The following is a 21345-nucleotide window of genomic DNA, read 5'->3' on the forward strand; positions in this document are numbered from 1 at the left end:
GGCAGAGTTACCTGTATGTCTAATTTGATAAATATATTTCTTAAAGAAATGGTATTTAAAATACAATTATTATTAAATATGGCAGAGCAGCTGAAAGTTGTTTCACATAAAAATCATAACCATTTCATTTTTTATATAGATCTTTTAACTTTCATTGGTTTGTTTCTCTAATTTTCAGATTTTAACAAAAATTAACATCTGGATATAGTACTCACCCTTCACAAGGATGCATCATAAAAAGTTTACAATTGAAAATGTATACACATTTCAAAAGGTACAAGCGAAAGACGGCTCAATATAATAAAATGATTTTATTTGCAGTTTACCCTTTTCATAAGGCTAGTTTGTACAGAATACTTGTTAGCATATTACAAATATTTGCATGTTAGCTTCTAAAAGCAAAACACAGGCACAGGGTTGCATCATGATAAGAACAAGACAATATATTGTCTTGAGGGTTAAAACATTACAGCAATATACGGAGTATACTTAAGAATAAGTTAAAATAGTCCCATGATACATAAGATGTCCTGAGGTAATACTCCCTTTACTTTATCTTGTAACATAGAACAGGGAAAAGATACATTTTAGGAAAAACATAAGTATTTTTTTATAGTGCAATAAAAGATTGCACTTATTGAACAAGAGAATTTTAAGCATGATGGCAAAATGTGAAATCTATTTTAAGTTTGATGATAATTTGTTCATAATATGATATAAAATGCTTTACACATTCAATGACTTTCAAAGAAGTAAACCAAACAAAAGAAAAAAAATTAAAAGGTGTTTGTGTTCTTTTTTTCAGTTAAATAATATGTTTGGATCTGCAACTGCAGTTGGTTCAATCAAATGACTACATGGATGAGTTTGTGCAGTATAATTTCATCCATCTATTACTCTCTGATCTGAAATATATTTGAATAACAGACATTGCTATCATAAAATATGGGTTTAATGATATCTGCCTTAACTCACTACTGATATTTTATTCAAAAGATATGCAATGCAAATTGGAGTATCAAAAAAAGCAATATTTAGTTTGTCGAAAATGTATTTAACTCCACAAGGGCATAAAGGAATAACCTTGTTTACCTCAACATCCACGTAGTATTATCATGGATTTACATTAACAAAATACTGAACTGAATATGAACTGCAAATAACAGGGTTGAGGAAAACATACAAATTAAACAAAGTAGACTTTGCTAGACAAATGGGGGATAAATTATCATGTCCTTTAAAAAAACAAGATAAGCTATACAATTTTTGAATTACAATACATTATGTCTTCAACAGCACAACAACCATGGAAAAACAATACACCAGTATACTATAATGTGCACACCAGCTATCATTCAAAGATTACGGGGTTTTCAAGGAAGCATGATTTCTAAACCTGTCTTAGGCATCAACCCCTCTAGTTTTTTTCTTCACAGGCATACAGTTCTAATTATTTTTACTTCTTTAAATAATATCTGGCAACCATGATAATATTCTATATAAATCCATATATATAACGTACAGTAGTTTTTAATAATAAATATATTTCAAAACTACAAACTATTTCTTCAGCACATCCAATTTTCCTATGTGCTACACTTGTTCCCTCATTTCATGAAAGGTCCACTCTTCTTTGGCATCAACAAGCCTTGAGCAGAAAACGGCAACTAAGCATAAAATGCATGTTTCCAAGATATTCTAGCTCTTAACCTCTCTTTTTCTCTTTATCGATCTATTATCTCTTACAAGATTTCATGACTATGTCCAATCCCTACAATATATCACTACATGAAGTTTGTGCACTATTAGAATTGATACCCTGCATGTGTGACGATGTATTTACCATCCCTCTAAATTCTTTTTAAAAGTCTGACGGAACCACACAGGTTATAAATGTAACGCTGATGACTTGATAAAACATTGCAAGTCAAAACTTTCAAAAGAGCCATAAGAAATGAAGACTTGGCTGTAATATCATACATGGCTCTCATCATTCCACACTTGATCAGGGAATGTAACCAAATATGTTCTTTCTTTCTATTACATGTTTTATCGTTATGTTCTATCATTTATGAAATTGTACTTATATTGAGGAAACACTTATTCAAACCAAACTAGCACATCAGTGATGTGGTGCTCATCCAGCATCTTGCAACGAAATTCAACACAATTTTTAATTTCAGCCCAGTTGACACTGTAGTGAATTACATTGGTGACATAAATTGAGGAAACAGAATTAAAACTGATGAAGAAATGACAGAGAAGCAATTTTTGTGATTTATGAATAAATTTTGTACAAATTAGCATAAATAATTTTCTACTCAAAATGTCTAAATTCTGTGTAGAACCTTGGTGAACCTAATGTAGCTCTTAGATGGAACAAAAGAAAAGCAAAATCGGTCAACAAATAAATAAGCATTTATTGTGAGTTTTGAAAATATGCATAAATTAGCATATTAAATGAGTTTCAAAATTCTGTGTAGAATTTTTGTATCCCCACCTAGAGCTACCATATAAAGCAAACAAAATTGAAATTGATCAACAAATGAAGTAGAAAAAGCAATTTTGTGATTTATGAATAAATTTTGTACAAATTAGCATAAATAATTTTCTACTCAAAATTTCTAAATTCTGTGTAGAACCTTGGTGAACTAATGTAGCTCTTAGATGGAACAAAAGAAAAGCAAAATCGGTCAACAAATAAATAAGCATTTATTGTGAGTTTTGAAAATATGCATAAATTAGCATATTAAATGAGTTTCAAAATTCTGTGTAGAATTTTTGTATCCCCACCTAGAGCTACCATATAAAGCAAACAAAATTGAAATTGATCAACAAATGAAGTAGAAAAAGCATTTTTTGTGATTTATGAAAAAAATTCACATAAATTTAAAGAATTTTCTAGACAAAATTTCAAAATTCTGTGTACAAGTTTGGTGAACCACATGCAGCTCTACTAAATGGAAAAAAAAATCAATATCAGTCAACAAATAAAGAAGAGGCATTTTCTGTGATTTATGAGTAAATTTCGCGTTAATTAGCGTAAATAATTTTCTACTCAAAATAATTTCAAAATTCAGTGTAGAAGTTTGGTGAACCTCATGAAGCTCTACCTGATGGAAGAAAGAAAATCAAAATCGGTCAACAAGTAAAGAAGAAGCAATTTACGTGAATTTTAAAAAATGTGCATAAATTAGCATATTTAATGAGTTTCAAAATTCTGTGCAGAAGTTTTGAATCCCCCACCTAGTGCTATCATATATAGCAAACAGAATTGAAATCGGATTTGAAATGACGAAGAAGAAGCATTTTGAAATTGTGGACGGACGACAGACGATGGATACCATGGCATAAACTGATCCATGAGCTAAAAATTGTAAAGTTTAATGAAAACAATCCATTTTAACAAAAATAAAATTTAATTTGCTGAAAAAAAAGGGAATATATATTTACAGTGTTGCTAGCAGGTTAGTGAACCCCATCAGGAAAAGACAACAACACTACAATGTCCGGCGAGCCTTGTGAAACAAACTAATTGAATGAAATATTTTATCACCTGACTTCACAATTAGATATCTAAAAGATGGCAGAACTTGAACACTTTAAATATTTTCATTTTCTGGTGCAGTTCACCAACTTTTTAGCACCACTATATATATGATAGTCAAAATAGTAATTTGCAAATGTTTTATGGAACAGGGTCTTGGGGAAAGTCTTTGTACAGTTGAGGTAACTGAGCTGCCCAAAACTATGTAAAACTCCTATAGGAAGTCTAACGACAGCAAGGATGCCACAATAAACCAAAATAAAGAAAGAATCACCTAAAAGGACATTAGCATGTACTCACTTGAAATATTAAAATGCTCTCAATCATTCTTCATCTTCATTGGGGTTTACTATAGAGGAGTATGTATTCCATTCTTAATGCGCACACACACGTACATCAAAACACCTCCACTAACACTGAAAGCCCACAAGTGTCGAACAATAGAAAATATTTGGTGAAGTGACAACATAGTAAATGAATCCTGACAAGGGTCAAGAAAATTTTTCAATCTTGAATATCTCTTCTATTGCCTCTAATACATCTTGGACTTCAATGGAAGGACGTAGAAGATCAGGATCGTGTTTAAAGTCCCTGTGGCCGTGATCTAGATCAAGGTCTGAATCACGTTCTATCTTCTCCACACTGTCTCTTTTAGAGTACACACCAGTACATACAAGGATCGACTCTATGCTTTCAGCTCCTTCTTCTGCAATGATGTCATTCCAGTCTTTGTCTAGGTTAATCGAGGAGTCATGGAAATCACTGCCAGGCGTACCGCCAAGGGAAGGTCTGTATTTGTCACCAGGGTCGTTCATGGAGCTACCTATGCTCATTGACTTCTTTACACGGCTCATGTTCATGTATGTCAGGTAGTGGTTGTAAAGATTAGCACCGTAGATGTCTGTCATTGGGTTGTCACTGAACAGAGAGAAACATATATACAGAAACTGAATAAACATCTTTCTAAATTTAATCATATTTCTATACAGAGCATATTGGATAATGTAAAGATATCTGAAAATATAAAAAGTCTAAAATACCTATGGTAATCATATAATCATTATTCATCAATAATGCATCTCCGAAAAGCACAGCAAAACTCAATATTGTCTAAAAATACACTAAATTAGAATGAACTTTAAAGAGTCATTGACATGTTATGGTATCATATTAAATTAGCTTCTTGCTAAAATTTCAAAGAACCATGGTAAAAATCAAGGACTCTCAGTAGTGTCCAATCTGTCAGACTTGAGTGCCTTACAACGACCCATTATCAGGCTAGGTTAAGGAGGAAATGTGAACCAAAAAGGCACTAAGGAAGGAGGGAGCAGGGGCAAGGTTTAAGGTAAATTCATGCATACCAGCCCGTTCATAGGGACAAACTTTGAACATATCTCTTTATTCTGGAAACCTTCCCCATAGCAACCCATGTCCACAGGGATAAAACTAGTTTTAAAAGTTTGGACTGGACTTTTATTATCTATCCTTATTGTGGAAACTTACCCTATAGCATAAAGTGTCCTCACACTTTGTTGAATGCCCATAGTCCTAGCTTGTTGCTTGAGTACATGCTCAGCATAGTGGTATGTGATCTGACTTGGCTTCCCTGTCAACACCGTGTATCTTAGGTCATGCCCTGTTACTTTCTATAAAATACAAGGTAATAGAACAAAATAAATACAACAAAGTGTACACTTTTATACCTAAGATGGATTCACAAATCATTTCTAATCAGCTCCAAGTCACAAACTATAGACGCAGGTGCACTGGAGAATGTGTACATTTTCTTAAGCATACGTGTACACTATGAATTAATTTTGATCTTTTTCATACTTGGGAATATCGATTCCTTGAAATACTTGTGCACTGGCCCCATGATGAAGTATGGACTAACACCATTATGATAGTGAAAATTACTTGCCACTTGAGCACTCTGCAGAAAATACATTGTCATTATACAAGACATAAATCTCACAAGACTCCTTGAATGCACGATAAAACTTGTTATAATCCCATCATCAAAATTAATAATTCTGTTTAATCCCTATCAAATTTATGACAAATAAATATTCTGGCATGTGGTGCCATCTGCCATTCAAAGTTCAACTAGGAGAGCAAACATCTAATCTGTATCGATTTCAAGTGCTCACAAAAAAGATGAGCAAACTCATATATGGGAGGGCAGAGAGTTCAATATGAATATGGAATTAACTGTTTGAAACCAAGCTAGCGGCAATCATATAAAGTAAATAATATTGTAATCAAGAAGTTGCTGGTTCAATGGAGGTTAATTGCATTTCACATGTGACAATTCCCATTATTTGCTGTAACATTAACAATAACTATGCAGAGTGTGCATGTGAAGTTTGACTAGTTTTAGAGTAATTCAAAAGATTGGTTACCTTGTACAGTGCTTCTAGACAAAGGAGAAATGAACCATGTCCCAACCTGAATAAAAACATAAGAGTTGGAAATGCAAGAGCTTTAATAGTTTATATCAAACAACATGAGAATAGGCATTGAGCACAGACTTCATGAAAAAAAAAGGTGTGTCACAGAAAGGCCCCATTGTGCTCAAACGCTAGTAATTTATCAACAGAATGCAGCTTATACAACAAAATTCATGTCAACTCTGTTATGACTTTGAGACTTGCAAAAGATGAACGTGAAACTGCGACACCAGTATGTGTATGATCATTATCATCATTGTTATTATATGTATAATAAGACAAGAATGATCACTCATTTTACAGAAAACCAAAATACAATACATGTATATCATCTATCTATCTATCTATCATTGGTGATGATCAAAAAAATTTGAACAATTTCTTTGAATATCAATTTACCCCCCCTATGAAATATGAAACAAATATTTTTTTCAAAATACTTCTTTTCAAGGCAAAGTTGGAACAAAGAGTGGACTAGAGTATGAAGGCTTACATTGAATTTAGGCAAACATTCATCTAAATTAGATTTACCTGTATTTACTTTACAATCATTCATTTAAAATCAACATATATCTGGTTAATGACCAATAACAGCAAATGAGAGGCATGTATTAAAGCAAACAGCACATACAAGTGACTAATCAAACTAAGGTGATAAACAGTAATAATAATGGGGATATCTCCAAAGGGATACCGACTATAATATTTCACTGCTTGGATCTATCTGATATCTGTAAAGCAAGTTTACTCATGTGCAATACGTCACTATCTGGGGACATTAAATTTCAAGTCCCGTTAGCTCATGTTCTCCAAAATTCTGTTTCTGTTTATATGTTATTCTCTCAATTAGCAAACAACCCAGAAACCAACCTTGGTAGATGTGCCTCAGCCATCCACAGCAGGTCCATATTACAGCCTAAGATTGGAATATGTGGCCGTGGTACTGTTAAAGGTTTGAGTTCCAACTGACCGTCTGTCATCAACACATCAAGAATGAGCTGTAGGTTGGTCTCCCACCTTACTGGTTCACCAAATAGTACTACAGCTTCTATCGGTGGTAATACTCTCTCTGTGGATGGCTGTATATAGTGAAAGATTGATAAATATATATGAGATTTAAAGTTAAAAAAAGGAGAGAATAGCTCCTGAAATATTTCATAATCAATTCATTTTTCACACTTGGGGTTTTTTGGGGCATCATCAAATAGATTTAAATGCCAATTCTAATACAAAATTAAGACCTTGAAATAAATGAGGAAAAAAATCAATATATGATACATTTCACAAAAATTAAATATTTCAAATTTTCCTCTTTTAGTGATCATAGTTTGGCTTATTTTTTAACATATGATGTAAATAAATTCAATGATAAAATAATTACTTTTCCTCCTTCATTACTGAACGAGATAAACGCATATATATATGTTTTATAAACTGTAATAGAATAAGTAACTATTTTACAGTGTAAAATACAAAAGAACAATTTTTTTCTTTAAAATGAAATTGTCAGCATATCCCTCTCTTTCAAAAATTAATTCAGCAGGACTTTAGTTGAAATATAACTTGTTACAATACATGGCCATTAGATTCTGCATGTTTTTCCAAATGTTTTAATACCAGAATTTCTCCACTAACAGTTACCACTTAAAATGACTGAATTGGTAATATTGTGATGTGATTTGATTGAATACCTAGAAAATTATAAAAAAATAACTTCTCCTTTTTTCAATCTAAGGATAAATCAATTTGTTATTGGTGCTTGTGAAGTTGTGATTCATATACTGTTTTCCCATGCTAAAACAACTAATTAATGGCTATTTCCTTAAAAGTACATCAGTATGTGTTTATGTTACTTCCTTTGGGGACACTTTGCAGAGAGCACATGTTCATTACTAACAAGGTAATAATAATGTACTTCTTACCAGTTTTTCCTGTCCTATTTTGAAAATAAATATAGGGTATCTGTTCATAATCCATGTTCTCTGTTTCCTCAGATTAACAATGAATATGTTTTCAGAAAAAGATTGACCAGGATAGTAAAGCTGCAATCTGATTATAATACAAGAGCACTTTTATCATGTATATGCATGCATGTACACATAATAAAGAACTTTTTAAGTCATTTTAGTTATTATTCTTTTGACCTGAGGTTATGAAAATTTTCAAATCAATGAATTATCAAAACTCACTGTGGAAAATTGCTATCGCAACCTTTCAATAGTACCGTTATCAACAGGTAATTTTACAAACAACTTACAAATATTCAAGTCAGACTTATCATTGTTTAGCAACACACTAGCATTGTCATGAAAATGAATAATTGGTGGGCTTGACTTTGATCTTAATGAAACTTTTGACCTTTTCAGTTCCATAAAACAAAACAAATTTTCAAAAATTATTTGATGAATTTATTCACCTGGATTAGTTAATATACTTACACTTGAGGATGGTCTCCTGCGTTTATGACTCACACAGTCTAAGTGAGGAAACAGATCCCGTACCTCTTCAATAGTGATGACTTTGTTAAAACCCAACCTGAGAAATGGGTGTTAAGGAAACTTTTCAACCATTTTACTAGGCCTACATACATGTACGTTCCAAAAAGTGTGAAAACATATCTTGTTTGAATAGTTAGATCTAGGCTAAAAGAGTAGAAACAAGTTTTAATTTAACAAACTTTGTTTCATACTCATTATGGATATACATTTCATTTATCCTCATGGGGGTAATTTCATGTAGGTTGGTATTGATTTCTGAATGTTTGAAAACAATTTACTCAAAACCAACGTCCCTTTGATTGCAAGCTCATTTGGCACTTAAAGTGAAAACAGCGATAAGGCAAGAAAAATTGGTCTGTCAAGGCACTGGGAGGAACATGTATGTCTGTTAAAAACACATAAACATCCATTATCCCAAGGGTCTGAAGACTGTGGACAAGAGTTCAAGGTTGATCCCTGGCAAGAAATATTGCCATGTGTAATGACACATTGAACTGTGCATAGTCTCCTCAACCCTATCCTGTTCTATAAAACCATGGATTCCTGTTCTAAACACACTTAATAAACCACTAAACAGGTACATGACTACATAGAAGTGAGAATAGTAGTATGAATGGATCAGGAAGGGATATTTTTATGTACTATAGTATACTTCATAGAGCAGTTTTATCATGTATACATACAAGTATGACTATTTTCTTGTCTACATCCAGCTTTCAACACTAATACCCCTTTCACAAACCCAATTATGCGGATAATATCCGCATAATTTGGTTGTAAAATCGGAGCGGGACCAGAGTTATCCGCATTATTTCGATGCTGCAATTATCCGCATAATAGCAGCATCGGGACCAGATTTTGGCTTTGAACGCATTTCCAAAGTAATGCGGATAATTGCCATGGTGCGGTCACACAAGGTCACCCTTTTCCAACACAACCCCATCGGAGGGGGTGTGTGCAGTTGCCATGACAATTATCCGCCTTTTCAGGTCGGGCGCTCGTAAAAAAATAGTGCGGATTATTTTCGGAGTTTGTGAATGCAATTTTTATTGAATTATCCGCATTACTCTTAGGCGGATAATTGGAGGATGGGTTTGTGAAAGGGTTATAAGGTGCAGAGATAATACAATCACACGCATCCAGATCCATGAAACCCTGATCAGAAAACCTTGAAAATTAAAGTTTCTTTTTTTCTCCCGAAGCTGTCAGTGATCTATTGAGCATGAATGCCATTGAGTTGTCTGCCTCTTCATGACATAAAAAGGTAAACCAGCTAGAACCATCGTGCTATCAGCTGTTATGATTGCATCATCTCCCAGCCACAGAGCATGCATGAAGAGTGTAGTGTGAGCAACAAAATTAAACTAGTCATCGACCATGAAAAAAAAATACTCTGGCTATACCCCTTTGTCCATGAATTGAAGGATGCAGACTACATGTAGGCAAAATATTTCTTGAAAAAAAAAAAAAAGTGTGCAGACTAGAATACTCCACATTATTTGGGTGCTGCTATAATTGGTGCTATAGGTCCACTCGATCACATTTTGGAATTAATGGATGTGATTCTCAATTAGTGTCAAAACTGCGGTCAAAGGTCACTTGTTTCCTGTGCACAGCTAGGCTCCGTACTTGGTGTGCATGATGCACGTGTTACCACTAGCTAGCAATTATAGTTAGAAGTATTTCCTCACCGAGATCATGAAAAAAATTGGGGAGTATTTCAAAGCCCTGTCTTACAAAGAGCTGCAATTGATCCGATCAAGCACAACTATGGAAAGCCAGCAACGTCAACGTCTAAAATGCATGTTTGTTAGAAATATTTACTAGATATAATGTCTATTCATACTTTCATAACTTTTTTAAAAATTCTGTGTGTTTCTCTTTATTTACAAAGGACATTGTGCAAACTTCCTTTGGGAAAATTTATGAAAATGATGGATTTCCATATAGGTGAACTCTTTGTAAGACAAGGCCCTGAAATGGTGAACACAATTATTATTGCTGGGTCCAAACTATTCTGAAGGAGTATAGATAAACAATGGGTGAATTCAAGTACGGTGTTGAAATCTGGTGTTGGTGTTCGGACAACACCAGCCACAACACTGTACTTGAAATCAGGCTGGTGCTGGGATTGACCTCGGAAAATATGATGTATTTCCAGCAGTTCGTGTTGAAGGATGGTGTTGAATGTCGTCCGCTGAACCCAGCACTGCGGCTGGTGTTGACGATCTACGTGCAATTTCCCCATTCTCCAACACCAACCCCAGGGATTGGGAAAATCATGATTTTAAGATCAATGTTGGTGTTGGCAATTTCAAGCTCGTGAACAGGCGGCGAACACAATGAAACATCCCCGTAAAATTAGCTTTTACAGTTAAGATGAGTACAAATCATTAGAGCTTTATATATTTTGACGAAGAATAATGTTCACTATTTAGAATTCTTGAATTAATTAAAGCATTTGTATTCTATACGATGAGAATTCAATGCATTTCTCTCCGATTTCACTTTCGTAGTCGAGACTTCTCGCGTGAAGTTGAGATGATTTAGCAGCGCAGCGCAGAGGCGTGACGTCATATGCTATCCCGGTGTGCTATCGACAACGCAATCAGTATCATTCCTCTGAACCCAGCTCGGTGTTGGAACACAGTTCAGTGGCCTTTTTATGCTCTCAACACCAACACCAACACTGAACACCGTACTTGAAATCACTGAATATCTAGGCCATGTATTGAACATGAACTTCATAGCTCTGCTAATGGCAAACTTGTGAGTTACTATTGGAGATCAAATTATGTAATGATGGCATCATTTCCAACAACAGAGCACGAAGGAGACGTGTGTGCAACAAAATCAAATTAAAGGGATGGTCCGGGCTGAAAATATTTATATCTTAATACATAGAGCAGAATTCACAGAGCAAAATGCCGAAAATTTCATCAAAATTGGATTACAAATAATAAAGTTATTGAAGTTTAAAGTTTAGCAATATTTTGTGAAAACAGTCATCATGAATATTCATTAGGAGGGCTGATGATGTCACATCTCCACTTTCTGTTTTCTTATGTTATTACATAAAATCATATCTTTTTCATTATTTCATACTTGTGTGAATAATATGTCTCCCTTATAATGAAATAAGTTGCAGCAATAAATATCTAATGCACTAAATCAGTTGTCAGTCCAATTTTTCTAGGTCTTGGAGGAAAAAATTTGAATAAACCTAATTTCATATAATAAAATACAAAAGAACAAGTGGAGATGTGACATCATCAGCCCACCTAATGAATATTCATGATGACTGTTTTTTAACAAAATATTGTTAAACTTTAAAATTCAATAACTTTGTTATTTGTTATCCGATTTTGATGAAATTTTCGGCATTTTGCTCAGTGATTTCTACTCTATTTATTAAGCTATAAATACTTTCAGCCCGGACCATCCCTTTAAGTGTCAATATATGAGTATTATACATGTAGGCCTACCCAGGCAGAACTTTTGAGTTGCACACACTGCAGACAATACTATTGAATTAGTTTATTTGCTCAGATTTCAAAACCAATCCAAAGCTCATCCAGGCAGAAATTCAATCTACATGTAACTTGCAAAAAAACTATTATGATCAGCAAAGCCATCTTCAAGCATCACTGCTCTTACTGTCTGAAATGGCATACAATATACAAACTCACCTACATTTCAGTTAATATGAACAGTATCAAAAACATAAATAAATTCTTACTTGTCAAAATATTTATTTTTACAATTGCCTACATGTATTCTTGGTACTAAGTTTAAGGCTTATAAATTTTTATTCTCTAGTTAAAGTAAAGTATTGTTTTATTGAGGAAGAAATTACATTAAAATGGTACCAGTACCTAAAAAAGGGAGAATACATGTACAGTACATGCGCTTTGTATACCTGCAAAATTCAGGTACTTTGAAATTTGAAATAAGTTAATGAACTTCATTACCAAACTTGGTACATGTAGGTTGTAATATACAGGATTGTAATTTATACAGGAAATCTGCATAAACCATGGATTCAACCATGGGTTTCCAAAACCACCTTTGTGAATTCCAGCCAATATTTCAAACTAGTAGCGGTACACTGAAGAAAATAATATTTTAAAAAAGAAACATATTTAATCAAAATGAAAAAATTCAAAGGATTACATTTCTTCATATATGCAGTTCTGATAATGATCTCAAAATGCATTTAAACAGAATCCAATAAGCTGACCACCAAAATGTTTGTATACATGTATGTGCCAAATGGCTCTGGAAAAAAAGTGTAATTGCTGAGAAATGAGCAAAATAAGCCACGGATTCCATAAAATGTCGGATATCTTTTCAAACAATATTAATACACTGTCCAACTTATGCCTTTTTGTTAGTGATCATGAGAATTATCGGTTTTCACCTAAGATTTCATGATTTCACAAAGTTTATAAATGTACCAGATCTAGCATTATATAGTTGCATTTAACCTTGATTTTATAGAATTTCTCATGAAATAATTGCTGTAACTACCTTCCTTTACCTTTAAACAATGTGAAAAAAAATCTTTTTAATATAAAGGAGTGTGTTTCAATTTCTAATGTTGGTCTGTTAAAATCAGTTCTATTACGAAGGTTTTTTTGTTGTCTTATACATGTATCTCCCTCTGCAAGTCTAGATAGTAAAGGAACTGCCCTTCCATTCTTCCAAGTATTAGAAAGACCCAGTTAGGGGCTATTTTACAGCAACATACATGTATGGGACAAGCCTAGCACTTGCTTCTAATTCAACAAAGCTTCTTTGAAAATGAATATTATGTCCATAGTCCATACATGTGACAATAATAATATTCATATTGCACACATTTATTCTGACAAGCTGAAAATATAAAATCAAATAAACAAATCAATCAAAAAACTTTCTGACCTTTGTCTTTTGGTGGAACAGTAATTATTTTTGAAGTTGAAAAGGATACATGTTAGCTATTTCCACAACAGGCCCTTGACCAGACACCAAGACATGCTTATCATGAAACTGAGGCAGTATCCTGAGAGGACTGTGGGACATAACAACTTGATCTGGGGTGATCTGTTCAAAAAGTGAAAAACAAAATAGAATATTATATTCAAATATGATCAAGAGATCACCAACATCAACATCTGGTATTATGACACTTATATTAACAGAAAAGTTTTCATTTCTAATGTTTAGCTAAGAAATAATTCATATTGATGACTTTATGCTTTCAAACAAATTTCTTTAGAATAAATACATTTTTATACCATTTTTTTAAAGGAATGTTTTATCAATTTTGGAGAATTTGCATTAAGTTATTGGATACAGCTAAACATTATTTTTAATCCCCATTGGTTTTTTGTAAAACTAATACTTGCAAGTACTTGAAAACTATGCATTATTTTGCATTAAATCTTTTTCATTGAAAATAAAATCAACAGGTAATAAATAATAATATAATTGGGGAGTGTGGAACTGTAGCACATTATCATTGCACTTGGATTAATACGTAATGTACATGTAATAAAAGTTCCGGTGATTTATATTTTGTTGTACTGGCAACTGCCAAGCAAGCATTATGCTCACAAACAAGCAACTAGTTTAAAGGTCAAGTCCACTCCAGAAAAAAGGTGATTTGAATAAATGGACAAAAATCTAAAAAGCATAATGCTGGAAATTTCATCAAAATCGGATGTAAAATAAGAAAGCACAATCAAAGGCTTTATTTATCTTTCACAAAACAGTTATACAGGACTCAGTGTTATGCAAAGTAGAGAGTCAATGAAGTTATTCACTCACTACTTCTTTTGTTTTTATTGTCTGAATTATACAATATTTCAATTACCGGTATGCAGATTTGATAATAAGGACCTTTTTAATTAAACCACATTTATTAATCCAATATGTTCAGGTAGGAATAAAACATTATGATAATGAGAACACTAAAATACATGTACTTCATATTACAAAATTATTTATGAAGTAGGCATCACAATTACTCATTCATTCATTCATTCATTCAAATACAGATACATGTAATGTTAAATTGTATGTTTTGCAGAAAATAAAAGAATGTATGAAAAAGAGTTATGTAAAATAATTTGATTTGTAATTTTTGTTCATATCATGAAATAAAAAGTTTCTCAAGAATAAAAAGGAAATGAAGAAAAAATATAAAATACAACAAAAGGTGATGTCACCTCATTAATACTGACAAGGATGTGCACATTTGTACTATTTTGTGAAATTAAGCAAACATTTAGAATGTCATAACTTTCTTGTTTTACATCCGAGTTAAGTGAAATTTTCAATGATATGCTTGTTTGATTTTTTTCTTTTTATTCAAATAAACTTTTGATTGGGGTAGACTTGTTAAAGTTCCTAGAACAAGGGATCTGGAAATGATGATTAATGCTGTAACAAAAAGCATCAGTGCACCAAGTGGGAATTGAACCCAAGTAACAGCATCGTGCGATACCACAGCTCTACCAGCTCAGCTATCGTGTACCAAATTACAACTCTAGGGAGTATTGGATATCAACTGGGACTCCACATCATGAAGTGCATGTAGCAAGAATTAGTGAATAAGTAAACAATTAAAGTCTTCATTTGATACGGTTTATTTCATTTCTTTGGACTGCTTCCAATTCAGATAACTTCATTTAATACAAGCCATTCTTAAAGGTGAATTGGGCCACCATGAAACCTAACCACTGTATCTCTTTTGATGATTGTTTTGTTTACTATTTAGGCCTACACATATATGTTGGCACTTGGCAAGACCTACCCACTTTGCATTGCTAAAACCAGGAACTAAGGTCACTGAGTTGCACATGGAGTTGCACGTGCACTCAGTTCATGGCCTTTTTTACATTGGATTAATTTGAGTGGTTATACAGATATTCACTCCCACTGTCAAAATCAAAGCAGTAAAATCTTTCAGAATATAACAGGTCTTAGTATTAAATGTGTGCATACATGTAGCTTACAAACACTAACAAGGCCTTGAGATAAAAATGTTTGTATTTGATATACTGTAATGCAATTATGAATGAATATGATTGGTTCCTGGTTGGTGAAAATTTGCAAGTATATAGAGTAATAATCATTGCGTTTGATTTTAAATATCATACTGTCCATACTCCCAAGAGCTCCCCCCCCCCCAAAAAAAAAAGCCATTGAAATTCATTATATTGTTGATATCTTTCTTAAATAAAAATCTATCCAAAGTGAGGGGTGAGTGTTTAAGCAATGAGTCTTAAAAGCGAAGGAATAAGAAGATGACAAACTGATATCAAGGATACATAATCAACCAAAATAATAAATCTATGCCATCGCTAGTTTGGTAATTTCATATCTTCCTGCATGTAATTAAAATATCAATTTGTTTCTCCAAGGGGAGGTCTACAGAGTTTGGCAATAGTCTATGATAGTAAGGAATAAGCAGAAAAAAAATAAGGACACATGGACATGATATAACAATAATAACCAAAAATAATGAATTCAATACACATGTACTTTCCTTTTCTAAACACTATATATTTTCCAAACTTTTTTAATGTGAGCTGCTGAAGGTCAAGGCATTTCTTCATCACAGTAAACAAACAAAAAATACACAACTTACTGGTACTTCTAAGATATCTGTAAGTTCACTGGCTTTTTGTTCTCTGAGTGAATTTCCAGCATTAGTGATGAACACAGTGGGTACTCTCATCTTTCCTTTGTCATTCGTTAGGAGACGAAATGCTTTCTGAGCTTCAGGTAGTACTGTCTTTCCCCTCTTCAGGACACCATCAATATCAAACAGAAGGCCAAAGCTTGGGAGGTTTTGCTGAAAATATGGATAAAACATAATAAAGTACATTGTAATGGTAAATTTGGTGCTTGTGTCCAGGGGGAGATCCAGGATTTTCCAAGGGGGGGGGGCACATTTTGCCGAGGAAAAATTTGACAAGCAAAAAAAAAGGTTTTTAACCAAAAATTTAAGATATTTCGTCCCCGAAAAAAATTGACAAGCAAAAAAAAGGTCTTCACTTAAAAACAAAGGGGGGGGGGGCACACTTCTGTTTTAACAGCATTTTTACATTACAGATTTTAATTTTGCTTCTCATAAGGGGGCATGGGCCGGCTTTGCCCCCAAAATAATAAATGAAACTTCTACCATCTTCAACTGGCCACAAACACCACTACAGTACCGGGACTGTACCAGAACTGTAGCAGTGTTGCCTTTAGCGTGAATTCTCGGACCCGCAATAAAATTACCCTGTAATAACCTTGCCTTGCTATAACTCCGCAGCAAACTATTGCTAGGCAAGCCATAGTAATAGTAGCGGGGCAGCCCTGCGACAGTCGCAGAGTTTCTTCAGTGTGAAGGCACACCGCTACAACACCGGGATAAACCACCTGTGATATGTTTACAATAATGTGGGGGTGTCGTGGCCTAGTGGTTATGACTCTCGTCTTTCAATCTGAAGGACGTGGGTTCGATTCCCCACCCTCAAATATTTCTGGTTTATCAGTGTTAGGTCACTCACTGGGTCACAAGCCTACCAATGTTTTGTTACGGAGGTCATAAAAATCACCTGCTGCAGTGTGAATGGATACATGAAAATATGAAATTTATCCCAGGACTGTGCCAGGATAACTTTTCTACTGTGAATGCATTTATTGCGTTTACAGCCGTGTCGCCGTCCCGTGACAGCACCGTGATAACTTTGAAAACCAGTGTGAAGACGGTATAAAAGAAATTCAAAGTTAAAAAATACATGTATAACAACATGTTGGCTATTTTATAGAAAATTCCTCAAAGTCTGAGCTTCCAGATAACAAAATCGTAATTTCATAAAGTACTTTCCATCTCTTTATTTTACCTTGTGTTTCCTCAATTTTCAGAAACTGGATGTGATTTCCTTTATAGCTAATAACCAAGTGAGACCAGTGAAATGCAAACAACACACTTTACTTAGTGGGCAATATTACTTAACAAGTGGAATGCCTCTGGCCGTCTCACCTGCATCACGCGATTCAATATAGCAGCAGTGCTGATTTCGAAAACTACTATAACTCGCACAAGATGTTCAGTGATACTTGGTTACTCTTATTTCCACGTTTTATGAACTAGACCAATACACTTTATATAGAGATATGATGGCAATTCAACAAATACCCCCAACGTGGCCAAAGTTCTTTGACCTTACATGACCTTTGACCTTGATCATGTGACCTGAAACTCGCACAGGATGTTCAGTGATACTTGATTACTATTATGTCCAAGTTTTATGAACTAGACCAACACACTTTCAAATTTATGGCTGTAATTCAACAAATACCCCAATTTGGCCAAAGTTCATTGACCCTAAATGACCTTTGACCTTGATCATGTGACCTGAAACTTGCACAGGATGTTCAGTAATACTTGATTACTATTATGTCCAAGTTTCATGAATCAGATCCATAAACTTTCAAAGTTATGATGGTAATTCAACAGATACCCCCAATTCGGCCAAAGTTCATTGACCCTAAATGACCTTTGACCTTGGTCATGTGATGTGAAACTCATGCAGGATGTTCAGTGATACTTGATTAACTTTATGTATAAGTTTCATGAACTAGGTCCATATATTTTCTAAGTTATGATGACATTTCAAAAACTTAACCTTAGGTTAAGATTTTGATGTTGATTCCCCCAACATGGTCTAAGTTCATTGACCCTAAATGACCTTTGACCTTGGTCATGTGACATGAAACTCAGGCAGGATGTTCAGTAATACTTGATTAACCTTATGGCTAAGTTTCATGAACTAGGTCCATATACTTTCTAAGTTATGCTGTCATTTCAAAAACTTAACCTCAGGTTAAGATTTGGTGTTGACGCCGCCGCCGCCGCCGCCGTCGCCGTCGCCGCCGCCGTCGGAAAAGCGGCGCCTATAGTCTCACTCTGCTATGCAGGTGAGACAAAAATTAGTTCACCATGTACATGTGAGATACGTGTACCGGTACCGAAATTACCAAAAGTAATGATAAATTGAGTTGTTTCTGTCAAGAGTTAAAAATAGGTTTATGAAAACACAGTACTATAACTTAGGAAGTAGAGATCTTTGTCTAACAAAACTAAATGACACACATACTAGCGAGAGACTAAAATTAATTAATTGTTGAGCTTATTTTCATATTTTATTCGGCAGTTCATAAATTTTGTTGACTTACAAGTGTAAAACCTTCTCCACATGAGCATCAGAGCATGTACCTCTAAATAGTTAAAATGCAGTACTCTACAGATTATTTTATGAAGAGTTCCAACATGCATTGAAACTGACTGGGTCTGAATTCTTGAGTTTAGGCCATGACTTATGAGCTTGGGAATCAATAATATGGTGGAACAATCAAGCTGGGAACAGTGGATACTTTGGATGCTTGGATACGACAGATACACAGCCTATAGGTTGGAAAGGTTGCATATAAATGTTGGATATGGTGGATAATCATAATAATAAATATCAATTATGATAAACTTTATGATGTCAGGACTTTTTTTCCTCAGGCTCAGACATCAGATATGTCATTCCTGATTTGCATGCATACTATAGACTCGAGTTATTATAAATTTAAGCCATGAAAATGCCAAATTAACATGATCAACATTGAAAGTAATCAATAATAACATAATATTAACACCATCAAACATTAAACATAATCAACAAATTACAATAACACTGTCACTGACACAATTTTAAATATAATTTTCACATAGACAAATCTAAACTCTAACAAGTCTATATTAATAATACCGGTACCGTAAGGGCACTAGTATTCAACCCGTTTGGAGAGTTTCCTCAAATATATAGAAATATAGAATTTACCTGAATTTCAGACCTGTCTTATTTCCGAGAGCAAATGCTGGTTATTCTTTTTCCGTTATTTTTTTCTTCAACCAGTTGACTGTGTGCGCGGGCGATCGAATTATACGGCGACGGATTTTTGGTACTAGTATTCAACCCGTCGGCACTAGTATTCAACCTAGCGATGAAAGATGGCCCTGTCTCTCAATCTGCCCTTGTCCCATCTGACTATGGACTAGACCATTTGAGATGAGACCAAACAGGGAATTAATCAAAGCCAGAGACTTACATAGATCTAGATCTAATTTAGCAATCTAAACCCTTTTGAGATTTGCTATCAATCCTCACTAGGTTGAATACTAGTACCATTCAGTGCAAAAGGCCATCGCCGCATAATTCGATCCTCCGCGCATACAGTCGACAGATTGACAAAGAAAATATCGACAACAGATATTACCCTGGAAATAACAAAGGTATGAAATTAAGATAAATTCCCTATTTCTAAATATTTTGGGGAATATGTCAAAATCTTTGAATTATGCCGGGTTGAATACTAGTACCCATACGGTACTAGAGAGGGTCTAACTTGTTAATGTTAGAGCTAAAAAAGATCTAGGCCTACTCACTTCTTGAAAATGCTGATGTGATAAACATAATCTTCTCCTGTGGTTGTGAGAGCAATACACGTTGCTTGTGGGCACTCTAAATAATGTTCTTGAGGCAAACCGCCCCAAAGAAACCATGATGAAGCAAGATGTAGCGGCAGTTCTGTCTAATCTAGAGTGGAGTAGTGTCAAAGACAATGGCAATGCGGCATGCACATGCAGTGGATGGATTGTCCCTGTCCTCCTCGAGCCCGTCTCGGTCTCAGCCCCTCTCTGCATGCACAACAAGCAGCGCAGTCTATAACGGGGAACTGCTGCTCCGCCGCAAACAACCAACCATAAAATTGCCTGGCAATATTCTCCCCAAAATCAACATCACTCTCCAAGTACTTCTTCCTGAGAAAATCAGAAGTTCTATTGATAGGTTGATGAAGAAAGTATGTGGGATTTTTACGGTTGATTTCGACGCAAACAGAACTTTCAGTAACCGGCGAATTCGCCTTCGCTTATTTTACGACGTAATACAGCCGGATGATTTCTTGTAGTCTTCTACACAGAACAGTATTGGAAGATCGCTGGAGCTCTTATACATGATAGTAAAGGGTACTACTGTTCACAAAATAGCAAAACGAGGGAAAATTTAGACTAATCACGATTCGCCGAGCAGATGTGACGTGATCGACAGGTCACATTAACATATTTTTTGTGGGTGTGACCAATCCTAATCCAAAGACATGGTCACATGGGTAGACGAGCCCCTATCTATTTACATATTTACGCGACGATGTCGCATCCAACGTGAACTTTGTCAAAAAGAGACGAGGTATAAAGTCAATATGATATTGATCCCCGTATGATCCCACTACAGGGGCCGCAAAACGGTTTTCAAAGTGGGGGGGGGGGGGGGGGCTGACCATGCAAAAAATCACGGCACAATCGTATGGTCATTTTTACGTTTTTGTACATGGTTTTGAAAAAAGTGGGGGCTGAAGCCCCCCAGCCCCCCCCCCCGCTTCCGCAGCCCCTGCACTAGTGGCGTGTATATATCAGGGGGGGGGGGGGCATTATGCATGTATATGCTTGATAAATTATCCATAATGTTTGCATAAACCATAGGCGGACCCTGGGGGCCCGCCCCCCTCCCCCATTGGCGGAGGAAAAAAAAACAAACAAAAAAGGGGGAAAGAAAGAAAAAAAGGAGGGAAAAGGGACGAGAGAAAAAAAGAGGAGGAAGACGAGTGAATAAAACAAAATGGGGGGGGGGGGGGGAGACTTGGAAAATAAACAAAATCTTTCATGTCACTATTATATTTAAAATTTTCGCTCGCATTGCCTGTTAGGTGATCCACATATCTTGCTCAATGTACAGCTTAAAATATTAAGTTTGGAAGTCCA

The 21345-nt window shown here is 34.8% G+C and overlaps 1 protein-coding gene across 1 annotated transcript; it reads right to left on the reverse strand.

Moving 5' to 3' along the window:
* Positions 1-292: 292 nt before the first annotated feature.
* Positions 293-20633, reverse strand: LOC129257240 (haloacid dehalogenase-like hydrolase domain-containing 5). The gene is made up of 8 exons (XM_054895523.2): positions 19972-20633; positions 16132-16338; positions 13468-13580; positions 8436-8532; positions 6868-7076; positions 5950-5995; positions 5051-5193; positions 293-4465 (listed from the first exon to the last, which is right to left on the reverse strand). The coding sequence occupies exons 1-8, from the start codon at positions 20227-20229 to the stop codon at positions 4039-4041; spliced, it is 1500 nt and encodes a 499-aa protein (XP_054751498.2). The 5' UTR covers positions 20230-20633; the 3' UTR covers positions 293-4038.
* Positions 20634-21345: the final 712 nt, after the last annotated feature.

Source organism: Lytechinus pictus, chromosome 3 (genome assembly GCF_037042905.1).
Source record: "Lytechinus pictus isolate F3 Inbred chromosome 3, Lp3.0, whole genome shotgun sequence".
Lineage (NCBI taxonomy): Eukaryota > Metazoa > Echinodermata > Echinoidea > Temnopleuroida > Toxopneustidae > Lytechinus > Lytechinus pictus.